The following is a 23,323-nucleotide window of genomic DNA, read 5'->3' on the forward strand; positions in this document are numbered from 1 at the left end:
AAATATTAGAAATCGATTGAAATTTTGTATTTATCGTTGTATATCCTGTTTTATTAATGGGACTCTTTCGTGTACTATCACGATGCGCGTTAGCGCACCAGTGGCTATGCTAGAACACCCAATGTATGTTACACACCAATGCATGTCAAAAATATGACAACCAATGCTTGAATAACTTTAATTAGTGTATGTATTTGTCGTTTCTAATCAAGAAATGCATTATTATTGAAGTTTGTAAAATGTGGGATTGAAAAAATGCCTGTGGACTTGATAAAACGTTGAACATGTTTTAAATTATCTCGCATCTCGCAGACTTAGAATAGTTATTTCACTATTCTAATATCAATTGTGTTATTTTCTAGAAAACACGATTTTTGTATCTTGATAGTAATGATTTTGCTTACTAGATATTATTGATTAGCAGTAATGCTACCATGCAAATATCATTATTTACTACCAAGATATCAATGATGCTACTATCTAAATATCAAGGATGTTTCTATCTAGATATCAAGGAAGTTACTACCTAGATATCAGTGATGTTACTACCTAGATATCAGTGATGTTACTACCTAGATATCAGTGATGTTACTACCTAGATATCAGTGATGTTACTACCTAGATATAAGTGATGTTACAACCTAGATATCATTAGTTACTACCTAGATATTAATGATGTTACTACCTAGATATCAGTGATATTACTACCTAGATATTAATGATGTTACTACCTAGATATCAATGATGTTATTACCTAGATATCAATTATATTACTACCTAGATATAAGTGATGTTATTACCTAGAGATAAATAATGTTACTACCTAGATATCAATGTTGTTACTACCTCTATATCAGTGATGTTACTACCGAGATATCAGTGATGTTTCTATCTAGATATTAGTAATGTGACTATCTAGATATCAGTGATGTTACTATCAAGATTCCAGTGATGTTACTTTCCACGTATCAACAAATAAATACCATATATCGATTATTTTCGCTGGTCAAAATCTTGCGTGAATTTGATTTTAAACGAGAAAATTTAATTTGAGCCGTTTTAATTTTTTGCGTTCTCTCAGTCAGGGTTTATTTGACTCAATCACTTCTGGAAATTTCGGGAATCAAATTTTTACCCTTATAGCAATGACCTGCGAAAGCGCGAAAATATCATCCCGAGAAATAACCAGCTATACGGTATCTAGAAAAGAAATATCAATTATTTTAATTTGTGGAAATTAATTATATTACACAGCAATAATAATCAGTGATGTTACTACTATCTACACATTAGTGATGTAGTATCTAGAAATTAATGATATGACGATGTAGAAATTAATGATATGACGATGTGGAAATTAATGATATGACGATGTAGAAATTAATGATATGACGATGTAGAAATTAATGATATGACGATGTAGAAATTAATGATATGACGATGTAGAATATGTCACGGAGCCAACTGAATAGTATCTAGAAATTAATGATATGACGATGTAGAAATTAATGATATGACGATGTAGAAATTAATGATATGACGATGTAGAAATTAATGATATGACGATGTAGAAATTAATGATATGACGATGTAGAAATTAATGATATGACGATGTAGAAATTAATGATATGACGATGTAGAAATTAATGATATGACGATGTAGAAATTAATGATATGACGATGTAGAAATTAATGATATGACGATGTAGAAATTAATGATATGACTATCTAGATATATCTGTCACGGAGCCAACTGAATGACATGCCTCACACTAACTTTATTTCGTTTTATCGAAATGTTATTTCGTTTTATCGAAATGTTATTTCGTTTCATCGAAATACGATTTTGTTTTAACGAAATAATTATTTCGTTTTTCTAATTTTATCGAAATAATCGAAAATCTATTTTAGTTTTATCGAAATATTAATTCGTTTTATCAAAGTACTGTTTCGTTTTAACGAATAATTATTTCGTTTTATCGAAATATTTATTTCGTTTTGTCGAAATAATCATTTCGATAAAACGAAATAATTATTTCGCGTTAAAACGAAATAGGCCTAATTGTTTTGTGTTAAAACGAAATAACAATTAGCTAAAAACGAAATTATTTCGCTTAAATGAAATAACGATTTGATAAAACGAAATAACATTTCGATAAAATAAAGTAGTATTTCTTTACAACCAAATCGTATTTCGATAAAACGAAATAAAATAAGTGTGTAGCAGGTCAGTCAGGGGGCTCCATAATCTGCCATGTGACTGTGAATAGTGATAGGCCTATCTAGAAATAAATAATTTTAAATAAATTATTTTAACGCGTAAAACCTACTATTATACTTTGACAAAATTGAATATGGTCAAACTAATTCATTCACTCCTGTGTTAACACTTCATGAATTTGTGAAAACATTTCTACTTCCATGTTGTGTATATAGCGTAATCGTTGTACGATTCAGTGGAGGATCGTATAACCAACTTATTTAAATTACACGTGATTTTGCGAGGGTTAAAACACGCGATAATGAAAATAACACGCGAACACGTTTAAATTTAATGAACGATATAGATTTTAAACTGTTCAATTACATCGCCATGAAAAAAGCATTGGATTTAAAAACACGAAATTGATTCGCCATTAAAAAAGTCGTTAGATTTGAAAACGCGACATTGATTGGCCGTGGAAAAGTTGTTAGATTTAAAAACGCGAAATTGATCCGCCATGAAAAAGTCGTTAAATTTAAAAACGCTAAATTTAGTCGCCTTTAAAAAGTCGTTAGATTTGTAAACGCGAAGTTAATTCGCAGTGAAAAAGTCATTAGATTTGAAAAAGTATAAAAAGTATATCAAGTCGATCTCGTTGATGTAAATTTAACATGACCTTTGTCTGTGAAGGTCCCTCTCCTGGACACGATCCAGCCTTGTTGCTTAAGGTTATGAATGTTAACATATGGAGTAATGTGTAGTCATTTGTCGCCGCGTGTGTCAACATTCCGATTTACAGATAAAACTCTTTGCTGTCGGCAAAGAAACATTGTCCATACATCTGACAGCTAGGGGGGATCGACTTAACATTTAAACTAATAAATCCCTTTATTCTTTATTGCGTTTGGTTTTACATTCCTATCAATGGTGTAGTCAATATTCTTAGCTTCGTTAAATTTCTTTACTGACTCCGATTTCTCGAACCAAAAGTGCAGACTTAAGTCAAAACTGAAGTTTTTCTTCTTATGTAACTTATATGAAAAACTCTAGACTTGAGTCAGTTTGGAACTTAAGTTTTTTTCGAGAAATTGGGGCCTGGAAAGCAAGGCAGTTTCCTTAGTTTAAGATTTTCTCTCTAAACACCTGTGATAATTCACGAAGGATAATTAATGTTAATGATGGTTGATTTATGAATCTGTAGCTAGGACCCGGTTTCATTACTTTTTAAAGAAAAATACAAAAAGGTTCCATAGGTTCTGTTAGACTTTCTTACGAAGAATTTTAAAAGTTTAAGGATTTGCTTACGTTTAAGATTGTGATGCTGCACTGTGGTTTAGATGTTGTATATAATACATGTCTAAAACAAATTTTGATGTGATTTAAATTGGGTACATCTGAAGATGGTAACATAGCATTTTTTGTGTTTTTAGTTGGACCTGTCACCTTCCTCAGACAAGCTATTAGCACATCTCAGTTGTGTGAGGGGAACGTATTTCACTGCTGTGCATTGATAGGTTGTAACGAAGACATGCCTTGTTTACATAACATACATTTTGTACATTGTTATCCTTATTATTCTGCCAGCATTTGTTAAATACTGTGGACAATTCCCATAAAATCCTGATGTTGCATAATAAACATTCTTCCTGTTGTGTAGACTTGGCGATGCTCTCTCAGTTTCTTATACTCTACTGAATCTTCACCTACTCTTAATTTCGACATTACGTTTGAGACTGGGATTTTATTCTTTTACCTAGATTTGTATGGCAGGTGTCGCTGTGGCCTAGATTTGTGTGGCAGGTGTCGCCAATTGACCTAGATTTGTATGACAGGTGTCGCCGATTGACCTAGATTTGTATTGCGGGTGTCATGAATTAAGCACGCTTACTCTTACTGGATTCGAGGCTCTATTCTTCTTAAATTTACACTTTTTGCTTCTTTACAAAAATATTTTGATTTAAGTTTATGTTTTTATTTTTATTAATCGACTTCTAAAATAAAATTGGTTTTTCATTTTGAATCGTATTAATCCTGCAATCCTTTCATTCTTTCAGAAGAGTGACGCCGAAGCCACGAATGAATCCCAGCAGCTCGACCCTCCTCATTGAAAGTTTAAGATCCACCAATCTACGTTGGCCATGTTACCATTCACCATCATCCATATTCAGTATATAAAACACGAGTGACTAGACCGGATATGTGTCTATCAATGCTCAATAAATGATAAAACATGACAAAAAGAATTTACTTTTGTATAATCTTTATATATAAAAAAGAGATACATGTTTATTTTAAATTAATGCAATGAATATCTTTCTATGCATGCTTCCTGTAAAATATTACATTATGAATACTTTGTCTTTGATATATTACATTATACATTGCTTTATAAAACATTATATTATGAACATTACATCACCAATTTGACATTTATGAGTGACCGATCAGACACAGTGACGTCACATTTCCGATTTCTTTCTGCTACCCTCCTCCCCTACTATTGTCATACAATGTATTGCGTTCACCTTACCAGAGAACCACACCCTATAAGTGTACATGAAAAATAATGATATATTTCACACCAATCCCTTGTACAGGTATATCTGAAGTCTAGAAGTCTGAAGACTGGTTTCCCCTGACATTAATACTGGATTTCTACAATTTTGGCCCCTAGAGTTACTGATGGGTCCTAGAAGGACGATATTGCTGTACAGCGAATTTCCTTTTCTTCAGTAGTTATCACTCTCTGTGCTACAAAGTCCACATAAAAAGTATGTTAAGTTTTATTGTGTTTCGTCCATTTCTTTATGTCTGAAAGTGATTGATAAAATCCCCCAAACCGTTGAGTTGGAAAAGAGAAATTTCATTCCTGAACAATATCACTTAATGAGTTATTTTTTTCCTCAATATACAACGATTGTTTTTGCAATTAATTAACATTTTGACTGGTTTTTTTTTATTTTAAATCAAAACATATACTTCTGTAAATCCCATTGTCCAATATCTACATTATTAATACAGAAACATAAATGGAAATATGGATTATCTCGCAAAGTGTTTTGCTATTACTAATTATTCTGTAACTATGTCGTCGCCAGATACTGACCCAAACATATAAACAGACGAAATAACGGCAGAATAATATTTGGAATAAAGCATAACTAAACTGAAACAGATTGCGAAATAAAGGAACAAATACTGCATTTCAGTGATTATTGCTGCCAATTATATTTATCAATAATATCTATAGTATACTGTAAACCAACATTCGTACACATTGTCGCTCCTCGCATTGCGCACTGTCACTATTGGTATGTTCAAACTGCCAATACAAATACATAGGTATAATAAAAAATACAGAGAGCGAAGAAGAACATATCAACGTTTTCGGAATGTTATCGATTCTTTAAAACTACCAAAAATTGAATACATTTATATCATATGACAAATACTGACATTGGAACTCATATGGTATCATACAACAGCCAATGCGTAAAAGGACAGAACTTGTCCATTCAGACAATCGGCCGAGGAATTTTCACGAGAATGCTTTGTTTGGTTTTATTGTAGACAATGGCACACCATTTAGTTTTATCTCGGGAATCACTTGTTGACCCTCTGTGTTAAGTCTACTGTGTCCAGGATCTGCACTTCCCCCGTGAACATGGGGTGTTATATCCATGGGGTCCAGAGTATATTCTCTCATCCTCGGTAAAGCTTCAGCGAGAATTTGCGACCCATTCAAACTCATTCCCAAGCTGCCTAGCCCTGGGGTAGAAGTTGAAAAGCCCTCGGAGTCCATGCGCTTAACCTCTGCTTTTATTATGCCATTGGCTGGCCGTTCGGGCTCCTTTGGGTCCAGTTTACTGATAGAACACATGGAAACTGGAAACAAGAGCCATTTAAAAATTATAGCAATTCTCATGGAGCTTTACTATATACATATGGAATATCGACTTTTTAGAGACAAAATAACAATCTAAATATATTATTTTTCTGCTTGTTACAGTCAGTAAAAAAATTAAAAATGAAAAAAAAAAAAATGAAAACTATGAAAACAGTAGTTGCTAAGTTACTATTTTGCATTGTCGATGAGAGAATATAAACATATCTAAAAGAAAGAATATCTCGGATTTTCAACGCTACATGACATGAAGCATGCGCAGAAGTTTGTTGTGTCCTAATACTTGTAGGTAGAAGTACGTGTGTAACTGTATTTTTGTTGTACTTACCTGGCCTCGTGTGGGCGTTGCTGTAGTTACTCTCTTTATCGCCAAGGTCATGGCTCAAGGATGCTCGACTCATGACCTTCTCGCGCGTGTTTTTCATTGGTCTAAATAACACAAAGTATATTTTCCTGAGGAATAGTAGCGACAATATCACTGTGGCATTTACAAGAAGTGATATTGTTAATGATGCCACTCGCAGAAAAGAGTTACTGGTCGAAAAATAGGTTGGAATGAATGCTATCCACACAATCACAGTGGAAGAACAACAAAATGTTATAAATTTTGTCTCGTTATATCCATCAGGAGTCTTTCTTGTCTTCACAGCATATACAATACATAATAACATAAGTAAAAAAGGGTATATCAATACTCCAATATATGAAAAATCCATACTGTCATGGCAGACCAAAATATTGTGTACTACGTCATCAGTTATGTAGTCCATGTTGACCGCTTTTGGTGGATCGAATATCAGCCACACCACAATGGCTACCACTTCAATAGCACAAAGCAGAAGAGTTATCACCAAAGATGATCTAGAGCTTGTAAAGCGTTTCATTTTAATACTCTTCACTCTTTCTTTCATCGAAAAAATTCTGTATATTCTGTTAGTCTTTATCAGTATAGTTGCATAGCACACGGTGTAGCATATTCCCAGCAGAGCTCGACGGAATCCACAAACCACAGAGGAAGGCTTCGTAACAAAGATGAAAGTTGCCCCATACGATAGCACTATTCCAGCTAACAAAACAAAACTTAATTCTATACCAGAAGCTTTCACAATTGGCGTTGCACGGTACCGAATATAAATTACGAAAACGAACACGCACAATACAATCCCTATACTAGAAAACACACTTGCAGCAATGGCGATGGAATCGTCAAATGAAACAAACTCCGTCGGAAGTGGAGAACAGGCATTCCGGAAGTTGTTCGGCGAAGTACTTTGTGGGCACGTTTCGCACGTGTGATCTTTCGATACATATTGGTCCTTGGTGCAGTCTTTGCAGTACCAGCAGCATGGTCGACTGGCTAGGACGCGTCTCTCCTGGCCGATTGCACAGCGGGACGAACAGACAGACTTGTTAAAGGGCAGATCTTGGAGATCAAATCGGTAATGTCCTTCTAAGCCTAAAACAGAACATAGGTGCACATTTTGCAATTATTGTTTTAAAACAATACGTTGGAGTGTATTTCGAAGAAATAATTCTGGAAAAGTTGTACATACGCACATCAAAATATATTCTAGCAACAGGTTTATCAAGAAAGAAACTTTTTATATTATAAAATCACAATTACTAAGTATTAAAGTATTTGATATACACAGTTTTACATAAATGTAATACTATATTTTGGGTATTAAACATAATAAAAGTATTTAAACTGATGGATGCATGTTCAGAAAAACACTGAATCCTCGTAGACAAAATTTAACCAGGAAAATTAAAATATATACAAAAGCCACAAAAGGCATATAGCTACTTTATAGCAATTTCATTTAAAAACATTTTAAAACTATTTTGTCATTTAATTCACAACAAGAGGCGACGAAAACAGAAAAAAGGAAAAAAATCGTATTGTCAACCCTTCAGTGCTTTTGTATTATTTGAATCATTCTTAATCAAGCAAAAACATATAAATATGGAGTGACTATTTATTAACTGAAACTCGGTTTAGCCCAATAAACTATTCTTGAGTGACCATGAAGGCATGTTCTGTACATTTTTCCTGTTAGTAATTATATATCACGGAATAATGGTATTGTGGACATCCTTATACCTACTAGAAAATAAGGATAATGAACTAGGACATAAAAACGAAACTTATGGGATGTTATATCAAATACAAACTGGATTTAGCGTAAATGTGCTATAACAAATGTAAGGTTTTTAATTATATAAAAATACTTTTTGATAAAAATCTAAATAAAGTAAATGCTGAAGATGAATTATAATAAATGCTCATTTTCAAAGGTAAGAACCATGATTTTCTATTTACATAAGATAAATTGATTTGTAACGAATCAAGATTTCGCGATTTGGCTTTAAGAGTGTAGATAGTTTACATATTGTTTTAGTTTATTACTGATCACATTATAGTGACCATGTCAGTGTTGCAATAAATTATGGAATTTTACGACGGTAATAGGTGTCTTGTATTATAACCGACGATGGAAAACTTGTGTAAATACAGTGTACAATGATTTTTTATAGAAGCATAGTGTGTGTCCAGTATATGAGGCAAATTGATTATGATTTATCTCTCTCTCAAAAAAAAAAAAAAAAAAAACAAAAAAAAAAAAAAACCCAAACAAACAAACAAACAAAAACAAAAACGAACAATACAAAAACTTCCTGATGAGTCAATGTTTGAAAATACACAGCAATGCATATTTTTCAATTTCATAATGTCTTGCATTTTTTGGAATCCAAATTGATAAAAGACAAACGCTCATTTCTAAAATCCTACTTCGCATATTCACATTTTCTTTTTATTTTATTTAAAAAAAAAAACCTAAAGTTGTCAAATCCATTCTTTAAATTAATGTATATACTGTAGTAAAATGGGATCTCATTGTATAACACTATAGAATCAACTTCATGTGGTGAAGTGGGACCCCTGTAAAACGGTAAGATAACTCTTCCCATAAATATGTAATACATTAGTCAATTCGGCAACGGTGTAAACATGACGAGTTTCCTTACAACAGTTTATACAACAGTAACCCATCTCCATCCACAACTTTACTATTTGTTTGAAATAATTTAACGTTTCCTGAAATGGCGAAACAATTTAAATTTCCATGTGAAAGCATGAATTCATGGAAAAAGATTGTCTTCGTGCATATTTTTTATCATTCGTAACATTTCAATTCACTTCATTAAAAACCTTCAGAAAAGTCAAAGCGCTATCAAAGTACCCGATTGATTTTCAATCATGTTAAACAACTTACCAGTGTAATTGCCCACCTCCTGCCATTGGAACTTATTGCCAACCTTTCTGTATATTGTGATGCTGTATCGTGGAGGTCCGTCCGTACCATTAATGAAGTGGAATGGGAATCCAAGGGGATCTGCATAAATAACAATGAATAATATCGTGTTATTTTCTTTCATGTATTGAAATTATTTACGGCCTGTATCAATAACAGTATTTGCTTGGTTTCAAAATAATGAGTTCAGTGTAACAGCTAATCGTAAAGAATAAAACAATGTAAGTTATATCAAAACTTATTACTTAGCGAGGATGACTACTTGTGAATATTATTTCACCTAGCAATTTACGAGTTTGTATTGATAATGACTTGCTAGTACACACATGTGAAATAATCTTACAGAGCAGGAAAACTGTTCTCAAAAATGTATATGAAGATTGACGTAAAAAAATAAACCCGAAAAATAGGTTAATCTAAAGAAAACCTGCAAGCCCATATATTTACCTGTAAAATTGACGTCATCTAGAGCCGACAGTAACAAATCTCCAGAAAGTCTACTTGCCATATTAGGACATATGCCACGATAGTACAATCCACACGTATCCAGGTGAATCTGGTGTAGAGCTCCGGCGAACGCTTGGATGGCGTCCCTCACATAATACAGAGACTGGAGCTGTTCGTATCCTACAGTGTGAATGAGAATTAATCAGCTATCATTATCAATTGAATTGATACGTCTTCGTTATCAGATATACTTTAGTATCCGATAGGGTAGACTGACCAAACTGCAATGTATTGCAGCAATTGGCAGTTTAATTACCTGTTTTTATTCTTCATTTGTCTCCTTTTCCAGGACAACGCGTTTGTTTCTGTCAGATTTGTACCAACTGATGTTAAAGGTACTGATCTCGTAAGACGCGCTGTTCTTACCGGTAAACACTGATAATAAATTTATGACAGTATTGTAAAGAACGTAATGATTTACCGTTATCGGGGCCCAATCGTTCCTTGCCTGTACAAGAATTCCCGTCTGTGTCATTTCCTTGAAACTTGCATTTAAAATGGTCCTCCCAGTAATCTCGGAACCACGGGTTCCAAGTATTGGTTGCTGGAGTTAGACTAGAAATGATACAAAACGATAAGACCACAAGGCTTACTAATCATGTTAGCATACAAGTTCATCTGTGTCATATAATGAACAATGATAGCTTTGTAGGTTTTTGAATGGTTAATGTTAAGATACGTATTCTGACTAGCACTTTTCAATATAAAGATTCGTACAATACTTTATAGATATAGATATCGAAGGATAATAAAATTATGTACCCCTGATGAATAACGGAAATATGAAAAGCCCGTTGATTGAATATGGGTTACATCGAGTTAAAGTTTGGCAATTCCGGTAGTATCATTCACCTGGTAAAATAGCCATCAAATCCCTCTAATTTTCTGGCCAATGGTTGTACAGCTATGGCTCCACCCACAACTTTCTGGATACTCTCGTCAAATTGCCTTCCTGCCCATGCGTCAACACCTATCCAGTGAACCGTGTCTGCTAATGACTTCCTGTCGACCGCCTCAAACAACGCCTTGGCTAGACCGTAATGCGTAATAAGGATCACTACGACTTTACCTGTAATTTGTAAGGTATTTACTTACCTGTAATTAATCAGGTGAACCATTCAGTCACACTAAGTATCATTAACACAAATCTTAAGATCTCGAGACTTAAATTTAAAACAATTAAAAGAAGATTTTGCGTAAACACTGGAGCAAATGCTTCGTTGAGCTAATGATGTCCAGCTCAGTAAGTCGCCCGATTTCCAAATATTTTATCCTGATTTCGATGTTTTCTTAATAATACTTTTAAGTGTTTAACCTTAGAGTATTAAAAACGTTCATAATAACAAATTGCGAAAGAAAACCACATAGGATATTAATAAAATCAAAATACATAACTTCATGAAAATACATTATACAACTACATCATTAGTAAAAAAAATTGATGCGTTCATCTCCTCTTTCATTCTTATATCTTAGTCACCTACCATGTGTGTTCTTGACATTCGAAATTCTGTAAGCAAGTTGCTCCATTTCTTCATCGATTCCGTCTTTAGGAGCTGTGATTTTCTCCGCCAAGCCAAAACAAATGCCTTCCTCTTCCGCCAAACGTTTTGTCTCGAAGTACAGGTTTGATCCGTAACTTGTCATCTCATATAAAGCTACAACATACCGCCATTCCATTTGACTGAAACACACATGAATAGTTTTTGTCATAAATTTGCTATCTATACTAATCTATTCTGCTTCATCACAATAACCACATTCAAGATACAATTGAAATGCGGGTCAGTAGTATGTATTTCATCAATAATCTATATGCAATTTAATAAATTAACATATTCTGCTTTTGTTGATTTTCTTTTGAACTTTATTTTAGAACATTTCCACCATTAAGTAAAGAGAAAATTATACAATAATCCTGAAAAATTGTTTTGCATTTAACATTAGTTTATCTTATCGCTTTTTTGGGGAAAAACCCAGAGTAGCAGTTTAAATGCTAAGCTTTTCCAAAACTGCCATGCCCTCAACGGAAGAAACGTGAAAGCAACATTCATCCATCGAATAGTAGACTATGCATCATTGAAAAGCATATTCGCCATGAGCAGAAATCTGAACTTACAGAAGGATGTTAACGATAACACGGGCCTGGAATGCATCGGAAGGTACGGTTCTCTTGAAATAAGAAAACCGGTCTTGGTCACTAAGTTCCGGACTAGTTGACCAGTAACTTATCTGTGATAAAAGAAAAAGGACAGTGTCTGTATGTGATAGATGATATTGACTGATACTTTTGTAACAGATGAGGAGAAATTTTAGCGATCAAACCGGGATTCGAATCAGGGACCTCCGAACACTAACCGAATGCTATACCGACTGAGCTACCTGGTCACCGAATGGTCGACCCAGTCCAATTCCATTACACTTTGTAATGTATTAAAATGCAGAAAAAGTCAGAATGATTCGATGGAGACGGGTATGGTAATAAAACAATTCTTATAGATAATACGTCAATACGAAGATATAAGACTAGGAGATACAGAAACGGTGGGATACCGATTACAAGTGTCTTTACTTAACCAATATGACACAGTTGTCAGGCGGTATCGATTGTCATTATAAAATCATATCTAGGTCAGTGATAAACCAGCGTGTCGGATAGATAACATTATAACTATCCAAGTGTTATATTTATATTGCAAAGATAATTTTAGAATGTTATCATGTCTAGTTAATCAAATCATATCGGGGTGACTGTGGATAGATTGGCATTTATTGGAACAGCTTCTTAAATCCTTATCACCTGAATGCTTGCAACAGCGCTACGTATGCCAGCATTCTAAATGACGTGCAAAACATTAACATACTCCATTTTACGCTTGAGGCTGCTTTATAGGGATGATAGTAACGTTTCTATGTAGTTATTTATCTTTTAATAGCATTAAATATTATATTTTTGATTTACCTGTGGAACTTTGAAAAGTCGAAGGAAGCTTGCAACTGCTATAGAAACCTGACTGAAAGCTGCTCCCACCACACCTACCGCCCTGTTGCCCATGCGCACGGGACCGGTAGAAGAAGAGGGATTCCGGTATGGGAGGCTTCCATCACGACAAACGAAGTCACTGTCAACGGGGTCGGAGTCGAAGTTAACTCCATCCATACTGACGAATTCCAGAGCGTTTTCCAGAGCAATTGTATCGGATTCACATGTATCCATAGCAACAATTCCAATTTTGAGGTTTTCATGTTCCTTGTTAGTCTGTTGTAAAGTCCATATGGCCGTTTCGAGAGTTTGTATCCCATCTTGTTCCTGGATATCCCCACATTGACCATCGTCTGTCCCTCTATGGATAGGAAACAGGCCCCCCAATACAACGTCACCAGATATGTTTGCTCTCAACCTTCCGAAAGTTGGGTACACTAATACACACAAAGTTATGACGAAAACCCCAAACTTATTTCTACTTGTCAACATCGCCCTATTCGATCATTGACCTTTTATAATATTCTGCTGTTCTTGTCACACCAATTGAACGTGCTGATTTCTAAAAGTTTTCATAATGGCTGCATACTCCGGAGATGAAAGCAAAACGTTTATAAACCTCTCAGCATGACGTCTGCAATTCGCGTCGCGTGTGCTCTTTTGTTGACATATCGGATTGTTCATAATGTCGTCTATGTGTACGAATCATTGCAAGCGTTCCATGTGATGGTAGCTACATATGGCTGTAAAGCTGATAGTAGGGAATTGATAAAAAATACCAGTCAATGGAACTACCGCTACACAATGTCTTAGACAGTGCTTTGATCGTCGAGTACCTTTAAAATAAAAATAAAAACAATAACACTCAATGACTTGTAGATAACAAATATACAAAACTGTTTTACAGAAAACGGAAACAAACTTACTATGAACGCAAATTCTTAATAGCTTAGTGGGCTTTGAAAATACAGGTCACATTGTATTGATGTTACAATTGGTCTCATTAAGCAAGCGGTCTTTATCCAGAGCTAGTCGACAAGGTAGGTATTTACAGTATATGTGATCGTAATTGTGGACAAGTTCCTCATCAATTTTTCAACGCGTCACATTCTCTGATGTTATGGGTCGGTCTACTCTGACATGCCGAGATTGACACTAGATATCTTCAGATATATGAAATGTATATCATTATTCCGTTTAGTCGTCTAACGGTATGGCTAGTAACGAAATGTATTATATTCAGATCTATTGATTGTATATAAGCGAGTGGATTACGGGTTATACTAAAGTATCAACCAGGTTCAATCTGAATACCCAGTGACATCTAAGTATCCACTTCCCGACAAATCTCAAATCTATCAATATCACATGTTTATTCAGCTGTGTCAGAATAACCGTAAATTTCCTAAATTCTCACTTTTGAAATTGTGGATAATTTCCATTATACAAATTAACAGGAATCATGCATTTTCAGTTACTCTATCAAAAGCAGTAACGAAACCGGTAATTTATAAGTATTATATTTTTTTTATCTATAACCCATTTCCGCCAGTCAATATACATATATTTTAATTTCCTGGTGAACTCATACCAGGCAACTTTAAAATTCTAAACAATAATACAAATGGTCGTAATTGATAGTGTTTATAATATCCAAAATAGCAGTTGATTCTACATCAAAGAGTTGTCACCACATTCAATAATAACAATAAAAACAAACAAAACAAGGGGAATATACATGAAATTTACAATACTTATAAAAAATTAATAATATGAATATTCATTCATAAGATCGCCGAAACTGTAACGAAGTAAACTATGTTTTATTTTGGCCAAAGCTTGTAGTTAATTTAACGCTGTCGGAGTGGTAGGAGTTGGGTTCATTACATTTATACATTCTCCAAACCGATCAGGTTTTTTTATATTTTGTTTTATTTCATCGCCATTTGATGCAATTAAGTAAAAGTATCCATGTGTAAGTTTAATCTCCCATGCCAACGCACTTGCAGATCAGGTCACGCGACAGTTGACTGGGTGATTAATAATGATGAACCTGTACGTAATATTTACCTAATCACATACCTGTGTGTTAGGTCACGCTGATGACTTACCTGCAATACCTGTGTGAAGATTTTTCAGGTAAATGAAGCTGTCAGGTGTTGGAGAAATCTCAATTCGCTAGTCTAACATACCTCAAATATCCTATCATAACCCATAGAAATACCTGGAAGGGAAAACATGCGAAATTAATTTAGTAAGAGCAATTAGTTAATGGTGATATTGATACCAGCAAAAGTAGAAAAAAGATAAAATTTCACTGGATACCCATTGCCATGATGATAATACGCGTTTCCATAATTAGCTGATACAATAGTAATGATTTACTGAAATTCTCAAGGGACATAACATCTCGTTTTTTTATTCCTGAGCTAACGAATGTATATAAAGCACAATATACGGAGACCTTTAATAATGATGAATATATCAAAGGATAACAGAAAAAGAACAATGTAAATAAAACAAAAATTATCCATTAAGATTTTTTGACAGGTAGCATAAAGCATAATCGTGTAACGTTTGCTTGAACTATTGGTTTATATCTCCTATAAGTGTTAATTGTTTCTTATTCCTTTATATTGATAATGCTAATACATTTGTTCATGCAACTGTTGAGCCATGATCATCAGGATTATTTAATGTTACTCAATACATGAAACTATAACAACCATGAACTATTTTTGCAGCATATATGGTTGATACATATTACACATATGTTTAATCCACTATGTTAAATTACTTTCATCAACATTATCTATTTATCTTACTTCCTTTCTTACCGTGAAGTTAAACGATAACAATGCAATAAATTGCAAACCTTCATTATCCGGTGTCTCAGGGGTCTATACAAAGCACGTGAGGTTTTAATGTGTCTAGGGTCGCTTTCGACAAGACACTCATGGCTTAAAAATGTGTAGCGAATGTTAACATCCATTAAACGGACAGTAAACATGGAGATGTTCCGCATGTAGCCGTTTGACCTTAACTGTTGATGACTGGATGATGAAAGGAAATGGCGCTTAAGTTGATCGCCTATAATTACCTATCTATACCCTACACACAATGAATGGGGGTCACACTGTACACATTGTGTGTCTTAATCACAGTACAGATAGCAGAGATTCAAAGTCTGTCGTCTGCTCACTAAATATGTCTTACTAATACATGTATCTATTTCAAAATAATGCTTAATGTCTTATTTAAAATATGCCAAGATTACACTGTAGTATATCTAAAGCTCAAAGAGCATTTCTTGAAGTTTGATTAAACTATAGCGTCCCGACCTTTAAATTCCGAACATTAATTAATGTTATTTCTTAGTTAATCCAAAATATAGAAAGCAGTAAAATAAGTAATCTTTTGATACTCAGAAAATTATCTTCCTAAGTTTAATTATCAGAAGCGATAGTAGTGTTACTCAATTCAATATGTTTATGTATTGCATGCAGTTACCTCTTTGATGCAATCCAAGAACTAAATAGGGAACATTGGAACGCTTCTCAACTATATGGAGTATCTTAAAACATCAAGCCAATACATTTCTTCCTGGTGATCATGTTGTATTCATAAGTATCAGGAATGATTGGTATTATATCGTTAAGTTATTAATGTCAGTCCCTAGCTTCAGATATCCCTTCTGCCCGAGAACGAACATAGTCTTTTTCACATGTGTGTCTTGGCTTTATATTTTATATCTATATCCCTGTTTTTAGGTTTAGTCTTGGTATAGTAAGAATACATTAGATTTAAACTATGGATTGCGCATTTTCACTCAATTGATTTTCAATTCGAAATGCCAAATTGTTAAGCATATTGATAAATGATTTAGTTGATAATATACATTCAATACAATAATGACAACACTTACATGCTAACTACATTGAACATGCGTTTCTTCTTTATGTGAAATAGAGGCGATATATTCTCATTATTCTGTTAAATGACTGATTTTCATTATAAATTGGTTAATGGACACTAGAGAAGATTTGCACGAACTCACTTTGTTTTGATTCCTATAACATATCTGCAATATAATGAACTAAGCTTATAACGAAGTGATTTTGTTCGAAAGGTTCGTTATAACCGTGATTTACTGTAGTGTGGTTTAATCTGTTTTCTCTAACAACAATCCGTTTACCCTGACTTGAACACTTATTTATATGCCGACGGAATATATTTATATCAATTGCTTATTCATGTGTAAATTTAGATTAGGACAGTTTCATCTTCCTCCTATCGACAGTATCATTATCATATCTCCAATGTTGACAAACATTTTAACTATTCATACACTTATTTTTAGCTACGAATGGATGTAAGGGGAGACGGGAAATAGCAATATATTGTACAAAAACTGTAAGTGTTGACTCTTATGACCCTCAATGTATCCTCTCCCTCCGTCCCTGAGGGCACAATGTCGAGATGACAGGAAACAGTACATCTGAAACATTACATGTTTGGTCTTCCTGGCCTGACAAATGTTATAGCATAGTCGACATCAACAGAAATACTAATTTCACATTTTAGAAAATTAAACCGCCTGCATTTATCTTTTAAACTATCGTGCGATTGTTTGCTTTGTTGTGAACGCAAAAGATGGAAAAGAAATAAGGATTGACAAACAGCAAGGGTTGTATCCTGGATCTAAACACAATTCAAAAATTAAGATTAAAATAAGATAAGCTCAAAAAAGCAAAAAAAAAATGTCTGACCTTGTTATGTTGTAGACTCACAACAAGAGGTTACTGTGGAGAATATCTGCCAACGCTGGGGATGTACAACCTACCGGTAAACATCTGCTGGCTTCAGAGGAGGAATGAACGTCCGATGTCACATTGTTTATAAACTGTAATGATTGTTGTGCGGGTTATACGTCCAGTGATACACAATAACACCTACTACACCACACCACCTATCTACATACTATCTCCGGTCGTCACCGCAAGGGATACTCGTGGGGTAAGGAAACCGTAACCGTGTGGTGTGGTCGGCAAATAGAAGGAACCAATGGACGAGTGAAAGATGATGTTTGTGTATCGTACATTCAGCAATTTGATAACGGAACGAAGTAATGAACTGAGTTGTGTATGGCAATACACGATTGAAAGAAAATCTTTAATTGTGTAGTATGTTTGGCAAAAGGACGATTGAAAAAAAAAGTTTAGTATGTTTGGCAAATGGACGATTAAAAATAATTGAGTAGTATGTTTGGCATATTGACGATGGCAAAAAAGCGTGGTATGGTTTTCAACAAATATTTAATTTCCCTCTTAGTTAAAGTTACGATGTTAAATTGTCTGTTTTAATCTGATGTTTTAGGGTTTGTTACCAATGTAATATTTTGAACAGATTTCGATTGTTTACTTCAACATACAGATACAAAAAGAATAAAAAAATCGGTCGATATAATAACGTCCTCTTGAAATACTCCATTTACAAAATGAGGTTAAATTGACTTTATTCTTTTCATTCGTTTATGTTGTTGTGAACCGATTCTAACATGGGTCTGAATTGACGTAAATATTTATCAGACGAACATCGTTGAAAGAGAAAACGTTACTCCTTCAACATATTTATATATCCCTTTTTTTCTTTACCCTTATTAAAGATGCTCCACCGCCGACAGAGCTTAAAGATGCTTGACAAATGGTATTTTTTCTCTATTAAAAACAGGAGCAGACGATTTAGTATTTTTCTTCAGTTACAAAGTTACTTACTTTACACCATTACCACCGCTCCTAATTTTACTTTAAGTTAAAAATATGAAAAATAATTAATTGCATCCGAAAAAAATCCGTACCACTATATCTATATGAAATGAACTACTGAATGCGCATGTACCAAAGGCAAAATAAATTATTTTATATTATTTTTTGTGTTAATTAGACTATTATATACATGATTAAACACCAATTATTGTTCAAATGATGAATATCATTTTTTGCTCCACCGCCGACAGAGCTTAAATGATATTCATCATTTGAACAATAATTATTTTTTAATCGTGTATACATATGTCTAATTAACACATAAAATAATATAAAATAATTTATTTTGCCTTTGGTTCATGCGCAATCAGTTCTTCATCCCATATAGGATATAGTGCCACGGATTTTTTTCGGGATGCAATTGATTATTTTTCAAACTTTTAACTTAAAGTAAAATTAGAAGCTCAAACTTGTCAATGGTGATAATGGTGTAAAGTAAGTAACTTTTGTAACTGAAGAAAAATACTAAATAGTCTGCTCCTATTTTAGATAGTAAAAAAAAATACCATTTGTCAGCGGTGGAGCATCTTTAAGTTATGAGTATTTGGTTTTTTCATGCTTATTTCACTTGACGTCATCTTTAAAGCGAAATACAACTGCTCTTCTGGAATGCAAGGTCTGTTTGTTTCCTCCTTTTAGATTTTACCAAGATATCTTTGTTGACTGCGATATATCCTTTCAGTCTGTAGTTGATTATGGTTTCTTCAAATATGGGTATTCTCTAATCATAGTTTAACAGTTGATTTTGTCTTCCTTATTTCACTACCCCATTATAAGATTTCTCGGAATCACTTATGCTGACTATTTCGATCTATTTAGCAGTCTCGCCTACCTACAAGTATGTTTACACATAAATAGATAGTAATAGATAATAACCCGGACATTTAAGGATGGGTTGATACACAATAGACAGTTGCAATACAGAATAGATACGTTCGTGGACCTCCATGTTGATTATAAATAACGTTCAAAGTCATAATCACCTCAACTAATCACGTGGTGCGAGATAAAAGTGTTGTTATCACGTGTTCGTTCAGTCGACACAGATTAAATTATTTACCGGTAATACGATTGCTACCGTCTCGGAAAATTATGATTTATCAGAGTTACTTCCCTTAGTTTGATTCCGTCAGTACTACATTCTTCTGGGAATATACTGGAATCATCCTGCATGTTGTCTGACTGTCTGTCGTCCGCGAATGTTCTCCTTCCAATCTGCTGATATTGTACAGTAATGTTGGGGAATTTGTCCTGGAAGTTTTTTGGGTTTTTTTAACACTTTGGTCCCAAAGGAGCCAGGTCATAATGCACAGATTTTGTAAAATGACCAAAAACTCATAAGTCATTTGATCTATTTTGTTAAACTTGGTCAGGTAATGTATCATATAGATGCCTATTATTTCACACGTCACATGATTTAATACGGTTATCATGGACAGATAAGGGATGCTTCTGATTGGTCACATTTAGATATTGTCCTATTTGACTGCAAATTGTTATATAGTCATTTCGAAAAAAGGCACTTACATTGTGTGATGTTTTCGAAACATCAGTGGCATTTAGTAGACAAGTGGCAAGTTTCTATATTTGGTGCCTGTGACCAAACCTTAATTCAATTATAAGTTCTCTTACCAATGGGACACCCAATCTGGTTTGTGTGGCAAATCTTCGGAACAAAGATCTAAGTTAGGGAAGGAAGATAGTAACTATTCTGGATTGGGTCGTTCATCGGCGACCAAGTAGCTCAATTTGTAGCACCCAGCTAGTGGGAGGGGGTCTTGTTTCGATCTATTCCGATCTGTACGGGTATTGTCGTTGTCGGTCCCGTGGTGCAACTCTGTTTTCCTACATTACCCGAAAGTTTGATTGAAACATGGCGTTGACGGTAACGGTTCTTTGAAAACGTGTGATATTTCATGCGACATTTACTTCTTTGTCAATAGTATATTGGTGTATAAGCATCCACATTTACAAAATGTATGTTTTAAGACAGTTTGTGTAGGTGAAAATTACAAGAAATACAACTTTAATCTTTGGCCTACAGTTCTAGTTAAACAGTTCCAAATCTTATCTTCATAGGTTAAAGACCTTCCTTATCACAGTAAGTGTAGAGAGCCATAACGACCTTCAGACCTTCTCTCCAAACATGTCGGCTCTTTGGATTGTCACCTTGATCTGTGTCCTCTCTGTAAGAGTGGAGTCCTCGTGTATGATGTCGATGCCAGACCGTAAGTTCAGCGTCCCTTCAACTTGTTATGATTAGCTTGTTATGGAAGGTTTTTAATTCAAATTGAACAACTGTCACTAAATGGTCGATACATATATATTCAGCATGGACATAAAGTCATTGTATTGGAGACAAAGGCATCTGATTGTGTCAGCCCGCTAGAGAGAGTGATGGGCAGCATTTACTACTTTGTTGATGATGAATGAACGGAAATGATGGAACGTGATTGATTTACAGTTACGTCACATTCATTTGACATTGACGCCATTAAATGTTGCGAGCATGCACGTTTCATTATCGACCAATAGGGGTTAACCAAGGTAATATAGGAAACAAAAATTAAAAACTGTCGATAACCGCTGAAAGACGTCATTGTACCAGCTTACTTATTTAGGCTATATTTGACCCTTCCCATCCCTTATATCTGCCAGGCAAGGACAGTTTGACATTATTTCAAAAACATAATTTCCTAATATGACCAGCTATAACAATAGTGTTCTTCCTACAGAGACCGGGCAGAAGTATTCGGACAAAATGGCCGCCGTAACGTCATGTGAACATCTCGCTAGGAAAATCAAACTCTTTATAGAAAACATATGTGTTGTGATACTGACCTAATATTTGGTGATGAAAAAATTCATCCTAAATATATTCCCAATCAACAGAATTGAATATTAATGGAATCTTTATCAAAATATTACTTTTTATTATTAATCAGAGCCCTTTTACCGATAAAAATATCAGAACACCTTATTTTCATATTTCGTTTTTAAAAAGTTACCTTATCTTCACCATATTTCTATTGGTTAAAAGCGGATATAGCTGCGGTGGAAAAAGGTCATACGACTCATTAAATATGGAATTTATTCCACACTTGTAAGCTATTTTTTCAAAAGCTCGTGTCTAGTGTAACTTCGCTTATTCGCATGGAATAAATTCCATATCCAAAACCCACTCCTTGTATAACCTCTATTTAACATATTGGCTATGAAAGTTCGAATCATATTCTTTATAACTTTAATTATTTTGTCATTCAGCCAATGGTGACGGATGTAGTTATAAAGGACATCACATTGCGCCTGGAGATACTTACAGGGATATGGATGCCTGTATGTCATGTAACTGTGGCAAGGACAGCAGCATGCAGTGCTGTGGGTGAGTAGATGGGCGATAAATACGCCATGACATCCACCAATTACTGTAAATACACTTCCTTTGTATGCGGTTAAATACGTCATGACATCAACCAATTACTGTAAATACACTTACTTTGTATGCGATAAAGTTTTTGCGTAATTCATGGCGCAAAAGTTGATGTGATCTGTGAAGTCCAGAAATTGTAAATGATTAGATCCTAAATATTTTAAAAATAAAAAAGTTGCAGATAAATAAACATGACATAAAAGCAAACTGTATTGAAAATAGCAGAATCCTGATTAAGATTCAAAACGCGAAGGAAATAATGGTCAGAGATATATTTTTTATCATTAATGGGCGGAATTATGAACCAGCTATTGCGTATAGATAGTGTAAGAGTTCTATTCACAATTAGCCAACACATGTTCTGCCCTTGATTTCTCTTACATGTTATCTGTTTTAAAGAACTGTATCTGAATGAGTATAATGATATTTGATTATACCAAAAGAAAAGGAAATACGTGCATTCGAATATATTTTCAGATTTGGACACCAGGCTGGAGTGTTTGCTATCCCTGACAGCTGTTACATGCTGAAAGACGGATGTAGCTTCAAAATCGTCAGTGCTCATAATCATTTAGAACCTTGTGATACTACTCTTGTAGGTTGATAAATCCATTTATGATTGTTCAAAATTAAACATAAATTACTAGACCATATTTAGCTGCAAATGTTTCTTTGTTTTCGACGAAGTTTCAACATACCTTGATCAATATCGTCATGTTAATTTGAATTTTATATTTTACGTTTCTCTATAAATATATAACATTGAATTCAACAGAACTGCATAATCAGTGTTTTCTCTAATGTCTTTTACTTTCGAAAACATCATAACATGTCTTGCGTGCCTACTAGCTCTGTAAATACTTCTTTCGTATATTTGACTCGATGAAATATTTGATTTGTCGCAAATGAAACACATTCAAATTATAATAGTAAGAAATATTACTTAATAGGGCAGAGTTACACATCAACAGCTGTTAGAATAAGACTTACTTTATACCAAAATTGATAAATGGTCTGTCTCTTTCTCGCAAAAAATAGAATTACAACTGAAACCGGATGATGATGGCAACATTTCTTCCACCATGCACCATAAACAGACTTTCTAGCTAGTAGTATGTATCAACAACTGTATTATTATTTTAAATAGCATGCAT

The 23,323-nt window shown here is 34.1% G+C and overlaps 2 protein-coding genes across 5 annotated transcripts; one reads left to right on the plus strand and one right to left on the minus strand.

Moving 5' to 3' along the window:
- Positions 1 to 4,446: 4,446 nt before the first annotated feature.
- LOC138320548 (metabotropic glutamate receptor 4-like) lies at positions 4,447 to 17,858 on the minus strand. 4 transcript variants are annotated; one of them, XM_069263606.1, is made up of 11 exons: positions 17,758 to 17,858; positions 15,026 to 15,138; positions 12,894 to 13,750; positions 12,051 to 12,163; positions 11,416 to 11,615; positions 10,784 to 11,000; positions 10,353 to 10,486; positions 9,872 to 10,051; positions 9,386 to 9,505; positions 6,436 to 7,563; positions 4,447 to 6,088 (listed from the first exon to the last, which is right to left on the minus strand). In XM_069263606.1, exons 3-11 carry the CDS (start codon positions 13,404 to 13,406, stop codon positions 5,742 to 5,744), a joined length of 2,952 nt encoding a protein of 983 aa, XP_069119707.1. In that variant the 5' UTR covers positions 13,407 to 13,750; positions 15,026 to 15,138; positions 17,758 to 17,858; the 3' UTR covers positions 4,447 to 5,741. The 4 variants fall into 4 exon arrangements, with proteins under 4 accessions (XP_069119707.1, XP_069119687.1, XP_069119715.1 ...); XM_069263586.1 differs by having other exon boundaries at positions 17,684 to 17,818; XM_069263614.1 differs by lacking the exon at positions 17,758 to 17,858 and adding an exon at positions 15,790 to 16,701.
- On the plus strand, positions 17,794 to 22,822 carry LOC138320594 (beta-microseminoprotein-like). The gene is made up of 4 exons (XM_069263681.1): positions 17,794 to 17,930; positions 20,819 to 20,967; positions 22,004 to 22,121; positions 22,647 to 22,822. The coding sequence occupies exons 2-4, from the start codon at positions 20,886 to 20,888 to the stop codon at positions 22,771 to 22,773; spliced, it is 327 nt and encodes a 108-aa protein (XP_069119782.1). The 5' UTR covers positions 17,794 to 17,930; positions 20,819 to 20,885; the 3' UTR covers positions 22,774 to 22,822.
- Positions 22,823 to 23,323: the final 501 nt, after the last annotated feature.

The sequence above is a fragment of the Argopecten irradians genome, chromosome 1 (assembly GCF_041381155.1).
Source record: "Argopecten irradians isolate NY chromosome 1, Ai_NY, whole genome shotgun sequence".
Lineage (NCBI taxonomy): Eukaryota > Metazoa > Mollusca > Bivalvia > Pectinida > Pectinidae > Argopecten > Argopecten irradians.